Source organism: Nannobrachium achirus (genome assembly GCF_963921795.1).
Source record: "Nannobrachium achirus genome assembly, chromosome: 18".
Taxonomy (NCBI): Eukaryota; Metazoa; Chordata; class Actinopteri; order Myctophiformes; family Myctophidae; genus Nannobrachium; species Nannobrachium achirus.
Genome location: NC_137825.1, coordinates 43,438,367 through 43,456,918, shown reverse-complemented (window position 1 = coordinate 43,456,918; position 18,552 = coordinate 43,438,367). Strand labels below are relative to the sequence as shown.

The window sequence follows — 18,552 nt, the reverse complement described above, 5'->3', positions numbered from 1 at the left end:
CACAATACTGGAAAAACACTATCATTGCAATGTCAAGTAATGGCTTTTGAAGTTGCTGCACGAGGAAACTGACATGTTGAAGGCTACGTTAAAAGTACATGAAAATGAAATGTTTGTTCACGTTCTCAATATCACCAAGTGCTTCCTTTTAATTCCTCATGCATTTGCTGTCTGATGTGTCTTATAGCCTACCCAGCATGAACTGATAAAGTTGTCGATACAAGGAAGTGTTGTGATGGGTGAGACTGATAAATAACAATTTCACAGGTTTATTTTGCAAACACTTGAAGAGGGGTTCTTAATTTCAAGAACAGAGCTTTAGAAGCTTTGGAACGAGAGCTTTTGCTGTCCTGACATGGGTCATGATGTGTCATGTGTCATGATGATCCTGTAGTCTACACATTAATGCTGAAATTAATGCCATATGATCAGCCCACTAAGAATGACTCTGAGAAATATAGATTTTACAGCAAGTCATTGGTCAACATTCAATGCTTATAAAGTATGCACAAACGTCCCCTTAATGTCGGTAAGTACAATTCAATCCCTGTGGGCTCTCATCAGTAGTCAATTACAATGAAGACAGTCATTTATCACTGAGGTAATGAAATCTCTTGAGAGAAAGAGCAGAGACAAAGCAGAGTAAATGATGCTGAATTAGGCAGCACAGCTCTTTATATACAGTACAACACATCAAACAATTAAATTAGAAAGAAGAAACAATGTCACCCAACAGGCAGACAACAGGCAACACAATAGAACTGTAAGCCATAAACAGATTTCCAATTTACATGGAGAGATTATAATGGAAAAGATGTCTTTCACTAGCCTAATAGTTGCATTTAATTGTTTTAATTCTTTGATTGGCATAATCTTCTCAGTTACATTTTGCCCATGATTGTTCACGCACGCACGCACACACGTACGCACGCATGCACGCAGATAATAAACTGTTCAATAAAAGCAGATCAGAAATAACCCAAGTCAGAAAGGTGACACAGTCACAGGCTCTAGTTGCGTTGTGTTCCCAAGCCACGTGTGTCCTTTTGGAAGTTGAAGGTGATGTCTTGAGTATTCTGAGAGATTAAGCCACAGGTATCTGTGAGTGCACAGCACGGCCCAGTGCAAATCCAAATATTCTACTCACACTGGGAGAGTCTGGTCATGCATGGCAACAGAATATAAAGTTAGCTCAATGAACTATGAAAATGCTCCAGTGCTTGGTTTGTTCTGACCCCTTGTGGTAGCTACTGTATATGGCCTATTATGCCTCTATTCTAAGATGGCACAATTATTAGGTCTGTTGGATTAAGTTACCAATATTCATAAAGTTAATTTAGAGAGCACATTGCTCAATCTTGTATTTTATTTATGTTTTCTTTATTTTTCACAAACTCAGTTCAATATGATATAGTCAGGTCTATGAGCTAGGCCCCTACCTTCACTTAATGCTGGCTGCAGGTTGGAATTCTGATATATTATATATTTCAGCTGTTCCAATTCCAAAATACAAACATAACCCGCATTAATTACTTCAGTCTATATTAGTATTTTAATGACTGGTATTAAAATTGTAATGTATTTTTTATGTACAAAATATTTTTACTAAAGTTCATGAAGTTAACATATTGTAAGTATAACTAAATGCATTAGCCAGTCTACAAGTGCTTTTTTTGTGTGCTTGGGTTTTCTTTTTGCTTGACAGTAGAATGATGGATTGGGACATTCATTTACGAAAATAAAACAGGCCAGATATGTAAAATATTCCTGATATGAGTAGAGTAAAATACAGTACACTATATACTGTATCTGTCCTGTACATCCTTGTCCTTGTTAGAAGAAATGGCAACGCAATGATGCACTTAAGGGCTGTCCATACTTCGACCGAAAACCGAAGATTTCGGTCAAAAGGTCCTTTTCGACTATAAAATGATGTCCCTCGCGACTTCTGAAAAGCATTAGACCGAATGAGAGTTTGGAAATGTGCACGTCGGAAAGTCCAACTCACCGAACATTTCGGTCAAAGTATAGACTGGCCTTAAGAATAGCAGCACACAGCAATATGTCAGCGGCTTCTCCCTTTATCATCCCATTACTTGGGCTCTTATCACTTCTTATCAACCCATTGCAATGGGAAAGGAGGGCCATGCTCTGCCTACTGAGTCAGTCAGAGTGCTAATATTTACACTTTTACTATCTCCCCAGTGGGAGTCAGAGTGCTAATATTTACACTTTTACTATCTCCCCAGTGGGAGGCTAACCCGGGTCTTGGTTTTAGTAGCCACCCTGCTCTACTCACTGAGCTACCAAGCGGCTGACCAAACACTTTTTTTTTGTGCTTTTATCTTTTATCTTTATCTCTAACTCTAACCCTAACCCTAAACCTAACCCTAACCCTAACCCTAACCCTAACCCTAACCCTAACCCTAACCCTAACCCCTAACCCTAACCCTAACCCTAACCTTAACCTCAGTAAAACTATGGCTAAATCTAAAGCAAATCCTAATTTCCATCATGGATCCTGTGGAGTGAGCTGTAGTGTTGGGTGGCTGGGGAACACAAGGTTATGGGTTCGATTCCTACTCAATTCCCTTTTCTTCTTCTTTTTTCTTTTCTTTGACCACTAGAGGATGCAATTGCATCCCTTTTCTTCTTCTTTTTTCTTTTCTTTGACCACTAGAGGGTGCAATTGTGTCAGCAGTCTGCAGAGCATGGCCCTTCTGGCCCCATTCCTATGGGCTGATAATACATGATAACTGGCCATTGTATAACATGATAACATCAGAAGCGGGTGCGAATATGTACACTAGGTCCAACAACAGATATAGATCATCAACACCTGTGCATATAATCACTCTCTTCTCTTCTCTTCTCTTCTCTTCTCTTCTCTTCTCTTCTCTTCTCTTCTCTGATTGTTTAATACAGAACAAAAGCACTGCCATTTAAGGGTATACAATCTTAAATAGAATATATTAAAATGCAAAGAATACACACTAAATAAATTAGTTTCATAAGTGTTGCTACCATTTTATTGTTATCCAAATGTCAAACATCCCTGACTGTATTGAGTCTTAAATGCAATTACAGTATGAGTCTACTGTATATTGTCATACTTGGCCCCACTGCACTAAATGTGAGCTCTTGTTGGCCCTGTACCAGATGCACATGACGTCTGAAAGTGTGACACAAATGTCACCAGAAACAAACTGTACTTAAACAAGATTGTAGTTCCAAAATTAGTCAGCTAAGAAAGTTTTCATATTTTTGTATGCCTCTCAGCCTCCACAGCAGAGCTTCTTGCATTTGTCGCCTCCCACGAGCTTTGCCAAGAGTAAATTCCCATTGTTGGTAGAGCACCACACTTGTACTGTACCATTGATACTCTCTGAAATAATTCACTTTCATCCTCCACATTTTGGCAACCACCTCTTTCACCCTTTAGTATGTGAGAGAAAGATATCTGCAATAAAGCAGACAGCCCGCAACACTCCAAGTTAGATGAAGGCTTTTAGGTGCACGGCTCAAAGAAGCATAATGAGAAAGAAGTAGTCGCCAGCACTCAAATGCAACGCTGAGGAAGGCCGAAGGGCCGAAACGCGTCCGTACACTGTCCATTGAGGTAAATAAAATCATGTAAAAAGGATATTCCTTGAGTGCTGGCGACTACTTCTTTCTCTTTACCCTTCAGTATGTCCCAATGGACCTGTCGGTGCGCCAACGTCTGTCCATCTCCTGCATACGCAGGCCCTTCCCAAGGAAGGTGATCCGTGGACCGGTGGCTACAGGGAGGCCCGCGGCTGGCAGAGCCAGCAGCACCTGTTCAACCACATGAGGTCTCACTTGCACGATGCCTGGCTCAACAGGTAAGCTAAGAAGAGACACTGGTCTACTGCAAGTCAGAAGTTTAATGTGACACACTAAGTGTTTGACACTTTTTGCTCCATGTCCACACTCTCCTCGTCCCACACAAGACCTGGAGTGCCTTGTGTGGGATGAGGGCAGTGTGGAAATATGAGGGAGATGACCTCAGGGTGTGGCTGTTTGTGTCTACAGTAGAATCAGTGCTGTATGGCAGGGGTTTTCAAAGTGGGTGACGGGGCACCCTGGGGTGCCGTGATGGCTGTCCAGGGGTGCCGCGAATTATTTGGAGATTTAAACATATTTAGTATCATTTTAAACTTGAAGTACAAAGTTATTTACAGTCAGTTCTAACCAAAATGGCTATTATCTCAACGTTTTCCTCGCAACATAATTACTAAAATATCGTCACTGTCGGGCAGAAACCTTGTATCTCCAAGTTTGAAATGTGTACATATTTTGGTAAAGCAAAGCCCTGCTTCATCAGACAAGACTGTCGCACAAAACTAGTGAAAACAGCAGATCTACAAGCACACAACGCCTCGCATCATAGTTTAGTACATGTTATAGATGATAAGTACAAAATGAACGGTATTGGACATACAAGGTTTCCACCCGACAACAACGATATGCTATAAATATAAGCTGCTGGGAGTGAAAATTATAATGTAGGGGTGCCTCGGATTAAAACAATAAATATTTATGGGGTGCCCTGAGACATTTGGGAACCCCTGCTGTATGGGGACGAGACATGGACGCTTGCAGTGCAGCAAGAAAAGGCCTTGGATGGAGTCTACACAAGAATGATACAAAGGGCACTGGATGTCACATGGGTGGACAGTCGGACCACATCAGACTTTGTGACAGCAGCACCTGCTTAGACATTTCTTTTTAATTTCTGAAAATGTTCAAAGAAAAGACTTTGTAGTAAAGATACCCGCAACCTAAACATGGGCCCACAACCCAACCATGAGTCCTGACCCAGGGAAGGCTGTGAGTTTTGAGCAGTTGCTGAGCTCTGCTTCTCTTTCACCTCCTACAGACACAGTATGACCACACACGCACGCTTGCACGCACGCACACACACACACACACACACACACACACACACGATGTGCATATACTGTACTGTAGCCTTTATACACCATGGACTTATTCCATAATATCAAATCTTGACCTTTAAATAATTAAAATGTAAGGAGACATGGGCAGCTACTATTACGCCATCAACTGTTTCACATTTCTCAAACCGTGGTGCAGGCTTAAGTCGATTTCAGCACGTGCAAAGTATTGATATGGGACTCATATTGTGTGCCGTTGACGCTTCTTCTTTTAGGGCATGAGTGTCTTGCCGTGGATGACAACCAAACTCTCCTGAATGACCATATGTCATTAAGACGCAGACCATGCAAGGTTCATCTTTCATCAAGCCCACAGAGGCTGAATGCAAGGCAGGACATGACACATCTATGGACCGCCGGTGACTCGGACTGTGTAAAGGGATATGCATGAATGCTGGATATGGATTGAAAGAAATCAAACATTGGTTCGAAGTGGAGCGGTGAATCTGAGCAGCTATACCCTGTGTGTGTGTGTGTGTGTGTGTGTGTGTGTGTGTGTGTGTGTGTGTGTGTGTGTGTGTGTGTGTGTGTGTGTGTGTGTGTGTGTGTGTGTGTGTGTGTGTGTCTAGTCTGCACAACAGTGCTCTTCTCAATCTACAGACAAATACAAACAGACAAAGCCAGATGTAGGAGCGGTAGGACTGCTCCAAAAACTAGACTGCCCTATATGTCGAGGTGTCAACTTACGTATTGTGCACTCATAGCCAAATATGGTCAACTTGTGTGCCAGCAGAGCGCACAAGTAGGTTCCTCAGTGCTGTCTGCATGTGCTAATTGTTGCCAACGCTGCTCCCTCATTGGCTAATTGGTGTCACATGCAGACTCATGACCCTACTTGCACACTGTTGGCACAATTAATAAAAGGTGTGTGCTGTGTGTACCCCTTTGAGTACTAGACATTTTTCTGCAATGGTTATCACTAATTTGCATATTTAGGAGCAGGCTTAGCACTTATTTAATTAAGTAGTGCCTTAATCACATTGTACACTATATTTACTTTGACAGCGTACGTCAGGGTCCATTTGGTTCCATTTGTGGGAGGCACTTTAGCCCAGAGGAGCAGAGTGTCAGGACCGGATTTCTACCATTAGTTTCTATGCATGGGAACATTAGCCTGGTTAATAAACCAGACTGCACAACACCACCCCCTGGCGGTAGTGGTGGTGTTGTGGTCTGGCCCTTCACATTTAATAATCTTTTTCCACCAGCCCTCAGAAAGGGCGAGCCAATCAGGGCTGTAGGCTTGGGGCACGTGGTGGGTAGGGTTGGGACCCGAAACCGGTTCTTTTTAGGAACCGGTTCCATGATAGCGGGTCCAGAACCGGGTCAATCATTTTTGCCGGTCCGATTCTCTTAACGGGTCTCATCAGCGCGCATTAGCTGTGTGCATTCCATTGCAAGCAGCTGTGGTGACGTCAGGCCACCTCTACAGAAGAAATGCTGGGAATGTCCGCGTCACTGAGCAGCGCGAGTCGGCCGCAGCCGTTTGTCCTTTGGGGGGGCCGTGTGTCTCGCTCCACTCCAGCGTGATAGCGTCACCTCCTTCTCACACATGTGTTAATATTAACAAGCCAACAACAACAACAAGATCAAGCATGAAGCCATCAGAATGGTCGCCGATGAAGAAAAGAAAAGACAGCGCGCTGTCACACCGCATGCATGGATGTTACACCGACATTCCTTTGGAACCGAAATGTGTGACACCAATGTCTGAGTAACATTACCAATGCAACTATGCGATGCAGTCACACATTTCTTTGCCAAACCAATGTCAGTGTAACATCCATAAGTTCCACACGCACGCTGACAGACACAGTCACAGAAGCGTGTTCTTCAACAGGGAACAAAATGCGAAAATTGGATTTTACAAAACGGACCCCGTCAGCGTCGATCCCGTTTTAAAGAGGAAAAAAGAGCTTAAAACCAACTTGCTAGGGTTACGTCGTCTTGGTGTTGATGAAGACAAGTTTATATCGGATCTGCAAGCTCAAAAGTAGTCGCGCATAGTTGTCTGAGTTGTATGAGTGGAACGTTAAATCAGACGCACTGCAGTGCAATTATTTACTATAAAATCTACTATTACATTTGCGTGTACACTGTACAGTACACTGGGACTTGGGAGTTAATCTGTTATATAGGGCTCGTGATCGCGCTGCTGCTGTTGTTGTGATGTGTTACATTATAGACATGATGTCTGCAAAAAAACACTTTCTTTAATATAGAAAACATTTGTATCATAGCCTATTCTTCTTCCTCGTTGTATTGTTGTTTTTAATGTAATGAAAATAGGGAGCTTTATTATGAGGAAAAACTGGTGTGTTTTCCCTTTTAAAATTGGGTAAAATCGCGCATTTTTAAACACATTTCCTTAACGGTTATCACTTATGTAACCGATAAACTTTTGCTCCCGACAACCCCCCCCCCCCCCCATGGTTTAAGTTGTGTTTATTATGTAATTGTATAATGGATGTCAGAAAATATGAAAAAATATATATATTGGAACCGTTAAGAGAACCGTTAGGAACCGGAATCGTTAAGAGGGAATCGCTAAGGACTCGGAATCGTTAAAATCCTAACGAGTCCCAACCCTCACTGGTGGGTGGTGGCCTGGTTCAAAACCATTCAGCCAATCAGGCGAGTCTGTGTGTATTCAAACACATTCCCCCCTCCACTCTTATTACAGACATCAAACAGATTGTAGTCTTTGATGCTTTCAGTGACTAACGAGCTATTGACACTTGTATGTATTTGTGATACTTGCTTTGGCAATGTAAACGTATGTTTTCTCATGCCAATAAAGCTCCTTTGAATTGAAATTGTATGGCTCAATCAATTACAGCAGCTCACAAGCCCTTTGAAGTTCAGAGGGAGCAATTAAGAGCAAGTCAACTTAACATTTTTTTAAACCACCCCTTGGAAATGAAAATTCTGCCCCCGAGTCCAGACTAATATCCAACACGCAGTGAGGAATTAGTATGAGCAACGCCAGGCTATGGGGACATCTCCCCCCCCCCAACAAAAGTATTGCGATACTACAGCCTTGGAGTAATAAATAAAATATTGCAATATCGATTAGGTCTATATTACCCAACCCAAGTAACTCTTTAATTTAATTCCTCTATGCTTTGACTGTGACACCTGTTCTCTCTCCCTCACAGCGGCGGGAAGACAAGCTGCTGACCGTGCAGGACATGCTAGACTTCATGCCGACATGCCACAGCCACACTACATGGCTTTACTCTGAGAACATCGTTGTCCAGATGCTCAAGGAAGACCGCAGGTTTGCCGATGTGGACAGCTGCTGAAAGTACTGGTGAGCTGGCTGGCCAGATGTACAGGGAACTGAGATGACGGGAGACACTGCTGGAGGGCTAGAGAGAGAATGAATTAGCTGTTGGTTAGAAAAGCAGACCTGTGATAGGAAATCTACAGGCCTGAAACAAATGAGGATCTGCTTTCTCCTTCGTCAATAGCAAGTGTGTCATTGTTGAGCAAGGCACTGAACCCCCAGTGGCTCCAGCAGAGTTGCTCAGTGGGCAACTGTAATAATCCATGCATGCAATGCATGCTTGTGCTCAGGTGTGTGTGTGTACCTGAATGAGTTTCAGGTAGCAACACTATAAAAGAAGAAAGAGACTGTTGGCTACTGTTACTTATTTACATTTTCCTGGATTCATAACGGTAAAGGGGAGAAAAAAAAAACATGGTCAGTTCACGAGAGTTCACTTTCCTAGGCTTCAAGTCTGTGCTAGGCGGGAATCACAGTGGTACACTGGTACTGGTGGCCAACGTGCTGGGAGGGCCACATGAGTCCAATGTGTTCCTGGAGGACATCCAGAAAGGCACATACCTGGAGAAGAAGAGGCTCTACTTCCCAAGGTGACACATGAATGATATCAGAAATATTTTATGAAAATCAACACATTCTATCGAGTGGTACTGTGTTACTGTTAAGCCCTGTCACTGTGATATAAGCACAAAGATACTGAATAGTGCTGAAGAGTATTTGTGCTTTGGTGGAAAAAAGGTATTAATCTAAGTATAATAAATAAGTATAAATCAAATACTTTCTGATATCTTAATGCATTCAGGAGGGGATCTCTGATAATGACATCAGAAAAGGACCATCATTGTTTGTCCTTATGAAGGTCTAACGACCAAAACGTTGAATAAAGAGCAATGTTTTTGCCTGTTTTTTGCATGTTCCTGGAAATGGATGCTCTCTCAATTTGTCTCAAATTAAATCCTTCTCGTGGAGTCACTACCAATTGGCTATTTTATCATCTTTACTGATCAACATACATACCCCCTTAACGTTCAGTGAAAATGTTTTGGCGAAGGGATTTGGTGTGTAGAGGTAAGAGAATAAATATAAACTACCTGGTCCTAAGGGATCCCATCAACTAAATATATGTATAAGTAATTTAAAACCCTAGTTTTCTTGTCTGTCTCTTCTCCCATGGTCTCTTTTAAATCAGATTTCTTTAAATTAATAAGCGTTAACTAGCTCAATATTCTGATAGTGATGGTCAGAGTGTTTGTCCCTGTCCCTCTGTTTAGTAAACAGAAACATCTTCAGGTCAGTATACCAATTTCATCTTGGGTAACTCATAAAGGAAACAGGATTAACATGAGAAATTGCAAGTGATAAAATTATATGATGTTGTGATGCTGTTTCTAAACAGCGGTTTTGATGGTGCCAGCCTTTGATCTTATTATCCCAACGTCACACACTGTGTGATACATTGTCACACAGTATGGACACTGCGTTTCCTAAGTGGAGGCCTTCTTAGCTCTTCATTTATTCACCCACCAACTCAATAGCCCTCATTCCTTGCTGCCTGTGTTGGTAACCTTTCCCATAGGACTGTGGCCACCTACTGTCTGTTTTGATCATCGGCGTATTTTGGATTCATGTCAATTTGTGTTTTCAGTTATTTAACCACTTGAACCGTCAAAACGTAATAAACTTGACCTTTCACTCTGTACTTAGTCTGCTCTTTTTCCCTTTTACGCCAAACCTTTTTGCCGAGGCGTGAGCTCGTAGATCTGCTATTTTTGGCTAAAGTTCTCAGGATTTGGACACTAGGACAAAAAAGGAGAAAAAATCACACAAAGATTTGGAGGACCCCCTGTAGTAACTCTGAGGACCCCCTAGGGGTCCCGGACCCCCTGTTGAAGACCCCGGCTCTAATTTATTATTAGATCAGAGGTGGACACTCAACAGTATAGGCTACTTCATTGTCCTTTTGTCACCATGCATGTTATGTTCCTTTCAGGGTCTAAAATAGGGTTCTTCAATGTTTTCAGGCCAGGGACCCCTTAGCTGAGAGAAAGATGAAGCAGGGACCCCCACTACATATTGTAAAAAATTGTGTTGCAGATTAAAAATGTTCATAGATTTCTTAGACAGCTTAGACTTGTTTGACGGCACTGTCAATCCTGTTGGAGTAATGTGTTATTTTCAGACATTTAACCACTTGAACCGTCAAATACTATAATCTGCTCTTCCTTTCCCTCTACAAATCTCTCAAAAATAGCCGATCTACAAGCTTGCAACGCCTGGCAGCGCCAAAATACAATGATGATTGTGCTGTCAAACAATGAAACTATAGGCCTACGGAATCTATGAAAAAGTTGTGGGGGTCCCTGCTTCATTTCTCTCTCAACTAAGGGGTCCTTGGCCTGAAAACGTTGAAGACCCCTGAGGTAGACGGTTTACGTGAAATAACATCTTCAGGGCACATAGGCTCAAGGGACCACTTACGCCTATTAAGCCAGAATTATTAATAACTCATGTACACAGATCTCTCTGTGTACTATGGAGTCATGAATACCTCATGATGAATAATCAATGGCGTTTTTGTCTCCCCTTGCTTTCAGGTTCACTCAGGTTGTACGTGTCAGCCTGATGAACATGTGCAAGGCTTTGAAGTGAATGGTAGGGTGGTGATGTCATCAGGGACGTGCTGGGCCCCTGATTCAGCCCGGGAAAAAGAGTTGGAGAGGCCCTCATTGCGCGCTATAGGCTATAGAGAGATCTCTCTCTATATATAGCACTGCTGCTACTCAAATATTTGCCATTTCAGATCATGACAAGTGACAAGCCAGTGGGCCAATTTCATGAATTAGCCCTATATTTCGGTGTTGTTGGGTGGAAACCTTGTATGTCCAAAACGGTTTTGTTTTGTATTTATCATTTAAAAAATGATTTAAACTAGTGAAAACAGCCGATCTACAAGCACACAACGCCTTGCGGTGCTTGTAGATCTGCTGTTTTCACTACTTTTGTGCAAACAGTTAAATTTTTACTTTTGTGCAAACAGTTAAATTTTTTCCTAATGGCCCGGCCTGGACCGGCCGAGAATGAACTGGCCGTTCGGGAGTTGTCCCGCTTTTCCCAATGGCCAGCACGTCCCTGGATGTCATCCAAACATGAGAATGTCTTCAACGGTATGCTGGTGGACAACGTGGCCCATATGTGCTCTGGGAGGCCAAGTCCTACCCCTGCCTCAAACCCATTGGGGAGCTGCATTCAAGTTCAGGAGAGTTTGGACAATTCTCTTGAATGCTGCCTTCAGGTATGGCATGGAGAGATGGCGTTTGCAATTCTTTCACCATAGAAAAAACTGCATTCATGGTCGGGAGAGGGCACTTTTTACAGATGGCTGAAAGGGCAGGGGCTCAAGCCCCCTTTGATGTCTATGTGTTGTGTGCACATGCCTGCTGTTACCTGGTAGGTATGCAGAGCCGGGAGGGCCATAATCTGGAGCACATGGGCCCAATGCTTGGAGGATTTATATAGTCAGAGCAGTCACCATTCCTCTCTATCATTCTTCACTAGCACATTTGGTTTGCCGCATCCAGCACCCATTCTACAGACACACAACACACAAGGGGCCCTCTCGTCTCTTTGAGAGGGCTACACAGTGGACGAGAGGGCTACACAGTGGCATCACTTGCCACTGACAGTGGTGGTGGCTGTGGCCTGGGGGCCACATGCGGCCCCCACCTTCACTTAATGCGGCCCGCAGGTGGAACCTCTGATATATTATTGATTTCAGCTGTTCAAATTCCAAACTGCCAATATAAACTGCTTTAATTCATTCAGTCTATATTAGTAGGTTAAAGGTGATACACCATGAAATTTCACTTTTCCTATTTTAAAACCTTTTTTTGGGGTCCCACTAGCACCTTCTATCCTCACAATGGGTTTGCCGCTCTGACATCACTGTGATGTCAGGGGAACCACACAGAATCTCTTTTATGCCCATATACAGTATATGGAAATCCCTGATGTCATCAATATTAAGCCCATATTTAACAGTACTTCATATGGGTATGCCCATATATGGAGGCCACATACCACACTAAGAGAATCCATATTATGGCCAAGACAGCCCATATCTGTTTGGCTGGTTCTAAAGACAGGGATCTCCATGTATGGGCATAAAAGGGATTGAATGTATGATGTCAGATGTCATAGACGTCATATGACTTTCACACATAACAAATAACTGTGTAAGTGCATGTTTGGGGTCTCACAGTATATCTCCTTACAGTACATGGATCTCCATACTGTATGGGTACCAGGGGTCTCCATATATGGTATGGCCAAGACATGGCACGACCTCGCTTGTCTCCCTTTAGGGCATCTTACTGGTACTAAGTATAACTAAATGCATTAGCCGGTCGACAAGTGTTTTTTTATGGATTGGGACATTCATTTACAAAATAAGTTACGTAAAGATATGGAGATAAGAGGTTTCTGTCGACAGTAACACTATGCAATGTGGCCCCCTGGAGTGAGTGTGGAAATATAGTGGCCCATGCACTGGCCCTCTCCAACATCAAAGTTGCCCACTCCTGCTCTTGTGTCTATTTCGACACCAGCGGTGCCCCAATGCACCTCTGTACAAATCCAAGACGCCGGTCACGGTAGAAACTGGTAAAAATACTATGCCAGTAGTAGTAGTAGTTTCATTTTCTACACAAACGTTTTGTGTTCCTGCATGCAGGAATTATGTAATCGTACTTTCCGCTCAACTACTTTTGTTCAAAGTTGTTAGGGAAGAACAAGACTGAATTTCACTAGATTTCATTACTGTGACCTAGGGCAGTTTCGGTCTTGTTATTCTGATGTACAGTACAGCACTGTACATATATAGCCTATAAATATCCATTTTAACTAAGCGTCTTCTGGATGCATTTCTTCTTTGCTGGTGGTTGCTTATCTTGTAGTAGTACAATATGAGTGGCAAAGCTACCCTGTTGGCCATATTTATACAGTACCTTGCCTGGCTTGCCAGGTGAGTAAAGGTGAAAACAAAATACCTATATTTGCATTTCTATGTATGAGAGTAGCTGCAGTGAATGGACTTAGTTTGATGGCTGAGTAGTGGCACACGTATCCTAGTCGGAGGCCTTAGGTATTTTTGCTACTCAAGTCTAAAAGTGCCAAATTTTGCACAGATGTAGCCCAGGGCTTGCTCTAATGATTTAGCTAGGGCGCCCGAGTTGGCGACCTTCGGGGTTGCCACAGCGGCCAAATCAAGTTGGGCTCCCATCGACTTTCTATACAGGTGGAAAATACCCAGAAAAACAGTTTTTTTCTGGGTATTTAAGTAGGATGTTTAACTAGGGGTTTGTCATGATGCTGAATCCATTGCAAGCATTTGTTTTGCACAAAAAACATTCCTTGGGCTACAAATGGCCCCAGAAAACGCCCACAAAACTGATGAAACTGATGAAAAGTGATGACTCATCACTTTTCATCATTAAACCATCGTTTTCTGGGGCCATTTGTAGCCCAAGCAATGTTTTTTGTGCAAAACAAATGCTTGCAATGGATTCAGCATCATGACAAACCCCTAGTTAGACCCCTCACATCCTACCAGAAAAAAAAAAAGTTTTTCTGGTTGTTTTCCTCCCGTATAGAAAGTCGATGGGAGCCCAACTTTAGAAATTTGCAAATATCTAAAGGATCATAAACGCAAATAACGGAAGAGATACATTCATTACCAGTGCCTAGGTTATGTTTAAAAGAACTAAAAAGGGAAAATGAAAGGGAAGCGTCAGTAGGCTCATTTCCTAATTCATACTTATATTGAGGGGTCGTCCCCAATCTCCAAAGCCACCTTACCCACAAATCACCATTGAACACTGACAGCAGAAAAGTTACAAACTCATAACGTTCCATGTCAACCTCATTTTTAAATAAAATCAGACACACTCTCTAGGCTTCAAGTGGACTGGTTTAGATGAAGGAATCACAATCACCAATTCTTTGGTTAAAATAAGTGTTAAATGGTCCTTGGTGGCATAAAAATGTAAAACCTTTTGGGTTTACCTTGGATGCACTTTAATCAACAATATAATAAAATAACAATTTATTACAAGGAATAAATAAATTCAACAAATATAAAACAACTTGATGGCAATGTGCGTTAAAAGACAGACAACACCGATAGCATTCCTTTACATTACTAGCTAGCATAGATCAAGTATGTGACCTAATCTGTATTTTTGCAGTTTTCATTGCAAATTGATCAATAGTTGATCAATAGTTATCCTTGCAACTTTGGCATAGTGGTGAATCTTTGAGACCAAGTTAGTGACTGACAAGTACAACACAGTAAAATCCCAGGTGATCATTTCACTCAGTTACAAGTGGATAGATTAACACCAAAGATGTTACTGTGTAGGCTACACTCCAATCCCCTGTCCTTGGTAACATGAACTATTGGCACGGATAGACTAGACCCAGCATCAGGTCTCATCATGTGATTCTAAGTAAACCGGCTTGGCCTGCTTCCGCAGCCGCTGTTGTGTTCGCATCTTCCTGCCTTTCTGCGTCGCCAGTCCCATTGGTGGTAGGTAGGTCTGCGATGACATTAAACACAACACAATTAAACTTCTCTATCACACAACTAGTAGGCTACAGAAAGAAATGTAATCCGTTATTTAGTCAACACTTACAGCCCTTGGATATGGGTTCCTGTAATGTAGACCTGTGGAAAAACATATTTGTGGCTTTGTTAATTCAAGGTGATGACATAAAAATAATATTATATTATATTATTATTACACAAACATCAAAAGATAAACATTTTAAAAGTCTCTACCTAATTGGAATAACTATTAAGATCAAGATTTTGATTACTTAAACCCAAATATGAATCTTGAATCTTAAAAAAAGAAAAGAAAAAAAAGGGAATCCAATGAAATGTATTTTCAGACCACGTCCCAAAATGTGATATTTGGGGAGTTTCCCTGAAGTTCTGAAATGCCTTCACCGAATGTGTGTGCGCCAATCCATGCTTCATTTTATAGAAGTATCTTCTGAAGTTCTGTTGTTTTGTATCGATAAGCTAGTCTAGCCAATTCCAAATACTAATATCCTGAAAGTATAACTGCTTTTTAGTTTGGAGACCACTTGACTAGCTTTTTGATGACTTTGTCATTCACGCGTGATTATGGGTCCAACTGGGAAAGATGGATAACCACGCCCCGGACTCATTTTTGAAGCTTGTGATTGGCTGAACCGGACGTAGGGAGCGCTCCGTTGTAGTCACTTGGACCGCGCGAGGTGCACCAAAACCCAATTATCATGGCGTTTATCGTGCGCTTGCCCAGGCCGTAAATATAACGATTGCATTCACCACGGCTTCGTAACTCGCGCGGCGCTCCGCTGGCCTTCGCGCCGCTTGCAATGTCGTGGACAATAACTGAAAACGAGCGCTCTTTGCCGTTTCCATCCATCTTTCCCAGTTGGATCCATAATCACGCGTCATTCACGCCACGGCCATCGCTATACATCTCCCCCTTATTAGTTCAGAAATAGCCCCTATGGAATCCTCAAGAATGAAATCAGTCCCCAGGACTGAGAACTTTACCCCTGTGAATCAACCACTTTAGTGAATTTCATGCTTGAGCTCTTGTGCTTTCATTGTAAATACTGGATGAAGCCTCTAAAGATCCACGATAACAAATCTGCTTGCAATCCTCCTGTGAATCCTTCCACTCTTACCAATTTCTATTCTGGCTTCACATTCTTCAATGGACCTCCGTATTGATTCAGGATCTGTCAGCTTTAGAGAAATGACAGGGAAGATTAGGCAGGCAAACAATATGAGGGGACAAACTGAGCCGCAAATTGCAACACTAGATTTTTTTTATAATCGGATGAATCTAGGGTTGCAATACCTCCCATAGGCAGGCAATGCATCAAAACAGTTTTTTTCTATCTGATTGTATTAAACGACGTCAAACTCACCAATATTGTGGCTCTATTGAAAGCTTGAAATTTACTCTTTCTATCTGCAAAGTGTTTGTTTCAGAAAACATCCACCGTAACATGTTATGATTTATTTTCTGTCTAGAAATCCGAGCAGACATGGATTATTTTCTAAGTGTTGAACTTCGAAAGCACTCGTCTTCTATAACGCCATGTCCCGCTGCCTCGTGCATTATATCACATTTAGAACCAGCTGGTCACAGGACCGTTGAGCGATTTTCCACGAGCGCTTCCAAACTCCAGGACTTAGAAAAAATAATCACCTGAACCAAATTTCTTGATAGAAACTGTCTCATAACATGTCTATTTTTCTGAGACAAACACTTTGCAGATAGAAAGCGTAAATTCCAAGCTTTCCATAGAGCCACAATATTGGTGAGTTTGACGTCGTTTAATACAATCAGATTGCAAAAAAACGTTTTGATACATTGGCTGCCTATGGGAGGTATTGCAACCCTAGATTCATCCAATTATAAAAAAAAAATCTAGTGTTGCAATTTGCGGCTAGGACAAACTGCATGCTTCCATTTCTGTGAGCAGACCACTTCCCCTACCTGTTGATTCTGTCTGAACAGAGTGCGACCCTCTTGCACAATGTACTTTCTCTCTGTGTCGGTTTCTTGGGGGACAGCGGCCTGCCAGGTCCGAGCCAACCGAAACACCCTCATATAAAGAGATAACACCTTCTTCCTGGTGGAAGCTGTCATTTGGACTGAAATGAACAATCTGCAAGCATCACATACAAATAAATGTTACTTTCATGTACCATAGTTTCCTTCTCGTGTATGAAATACTTAAGGTAATTCGATTATTGAACACTAGATGTCACTAGAAACCCACAACAACAACAGCAACCACCAGATTGAAATCTATCTTGAATCGCACACCAAGCATTATTATTTTTACATCCATGTGTTAGGTCTACAAATGACAAATATGTTTAGAAAACCACCAACAATTTACTTATCTTTATAGATGCACAAATGAAACGTTTGGGATTAACTGGGCAATGTTGTTGCGTCAGAGAGTGAGACCCAACCTGTTAGTTAACCTAACCTTTATTGTTGTGCTAGCTACGCACACAAGACACGATGTAGACATCTGCTGTTTAATGAATAAAAACATAAATACCTAGAACACTGACATGATTACATGTACGTTGTTATAAAAGTTGTATGTTTATAAATAATAAAACTTGACCTGCAAGAGTACCTGTGTAGGAGAAATAGCTGGTTGACTGGACTTGACCATAGACTAGACTGCACTGGTTGGTTGGTTGGCCAGCAATGAAGATGATGACATTGGTCGCCTAGTGATGACGACACGTCAAACACAGTTTGAAACGAAAACGAGAAAGGGTTGCAGAGCAGCGACCACAGCGACCTAAAATAAGTTTGAAACGAAAACGAGAAAGGGTTGCAGAGCAGCGACCACAGCGACCTAAAATCATCTACAAAGAAATACATTTATAATAAATAGTATCGTCTAATAAATAATAAATTAACACACGGCCGTCTTCTGCTCAGTCTATTCATTTCCTGAACGCAAAACTGTATATTTTCATAAAAATATATGTTATTTATTATTGTATATTTGAAACAATCTGTGGTGTGTGAGAAGATTAGGCCAACATCTATATGCCATTGATTGAAATCTTTATTAGCAGGAATACTTAATAGCAGCAGTTCGCATAGGAAAAGCACAGGACAGTACAGTTCAGAGATACAACTCAAGACAGGTATATGGCTTGTTTACTTTGGGGTCCTTTTGTAGTCTACTCAATTCATAGAATTGTCATGACATTCTGGGGATTAGTATTAGGCCATATACTAAAAAGATAAATATATACACGACTGCAAACATGCTAATATGAAAGACATAAGTTACACAAGTTTGGTACCACTTACGTGTGTGTGTGTGTGTGTGTGTGTATGTGTGTGTGTGTGTGTGTGTGTGTGTGTGTGTGTGTGTGTGTGTGTACGTACGTACGTACAGTGTACACACACATATATGTGATATTATTACAATATTATTATATATTGGTATGGTATTACAACAATTCGTAACATTTAATAATGTGTAATAAATATCGTATTGCATTCCTCTGTTTATGTTAAAATGCTGCTGATAGCCATGCACAGTGCGGATCAGCTGTGTGCGTGTGTGCGTGCGCGCGCTTGTGCGTGTGCCCAGATGAGTTGCTTGTTCTGCAGAGAGAGGAAGTGATGCAGGGAAAATTCCCATAATGTTCACCCAATGACTAAAGGGGAAACACAA

At 41.8% G+C, this 18,552-nt stretch overlaps 1 protein-coding gene across 1 annotated transcript; it reads right to left on the bottom strand.

Annotated features, from left to right (window-relative positions):
* Positions 1-14,411: 14,411 nt before the first annotated feature.
* lyrm1 (LYR motif containing 1) lies at positions 14,412-17,547 on the bottom strand. The gene is made up of 5 exons (XM_080747121.1): positions 17,488-17,547; positions 16,830-17,001; positions 16,009-16,069; positions 14,958-14,989; positions 14,412-14,861 (listed from the first exon to the last, which is right to left on the bottom strand). The coding sequence occupies exons 2-5, from the start codon at positions 16,980-16,982 to the stop codon at positions 14,748-14,750; spliced, it is 360 nt and encodes a 119-aa protein (XP_080603247.1). The 5' UTR covers positions 16,983-17,001; positions 17,488-17,547; the 3' UTR covers positions 14,412-14,747.
* Between the last annotated feature and the right edge of the window lie 1,005 nt (positions 17,548-18,552).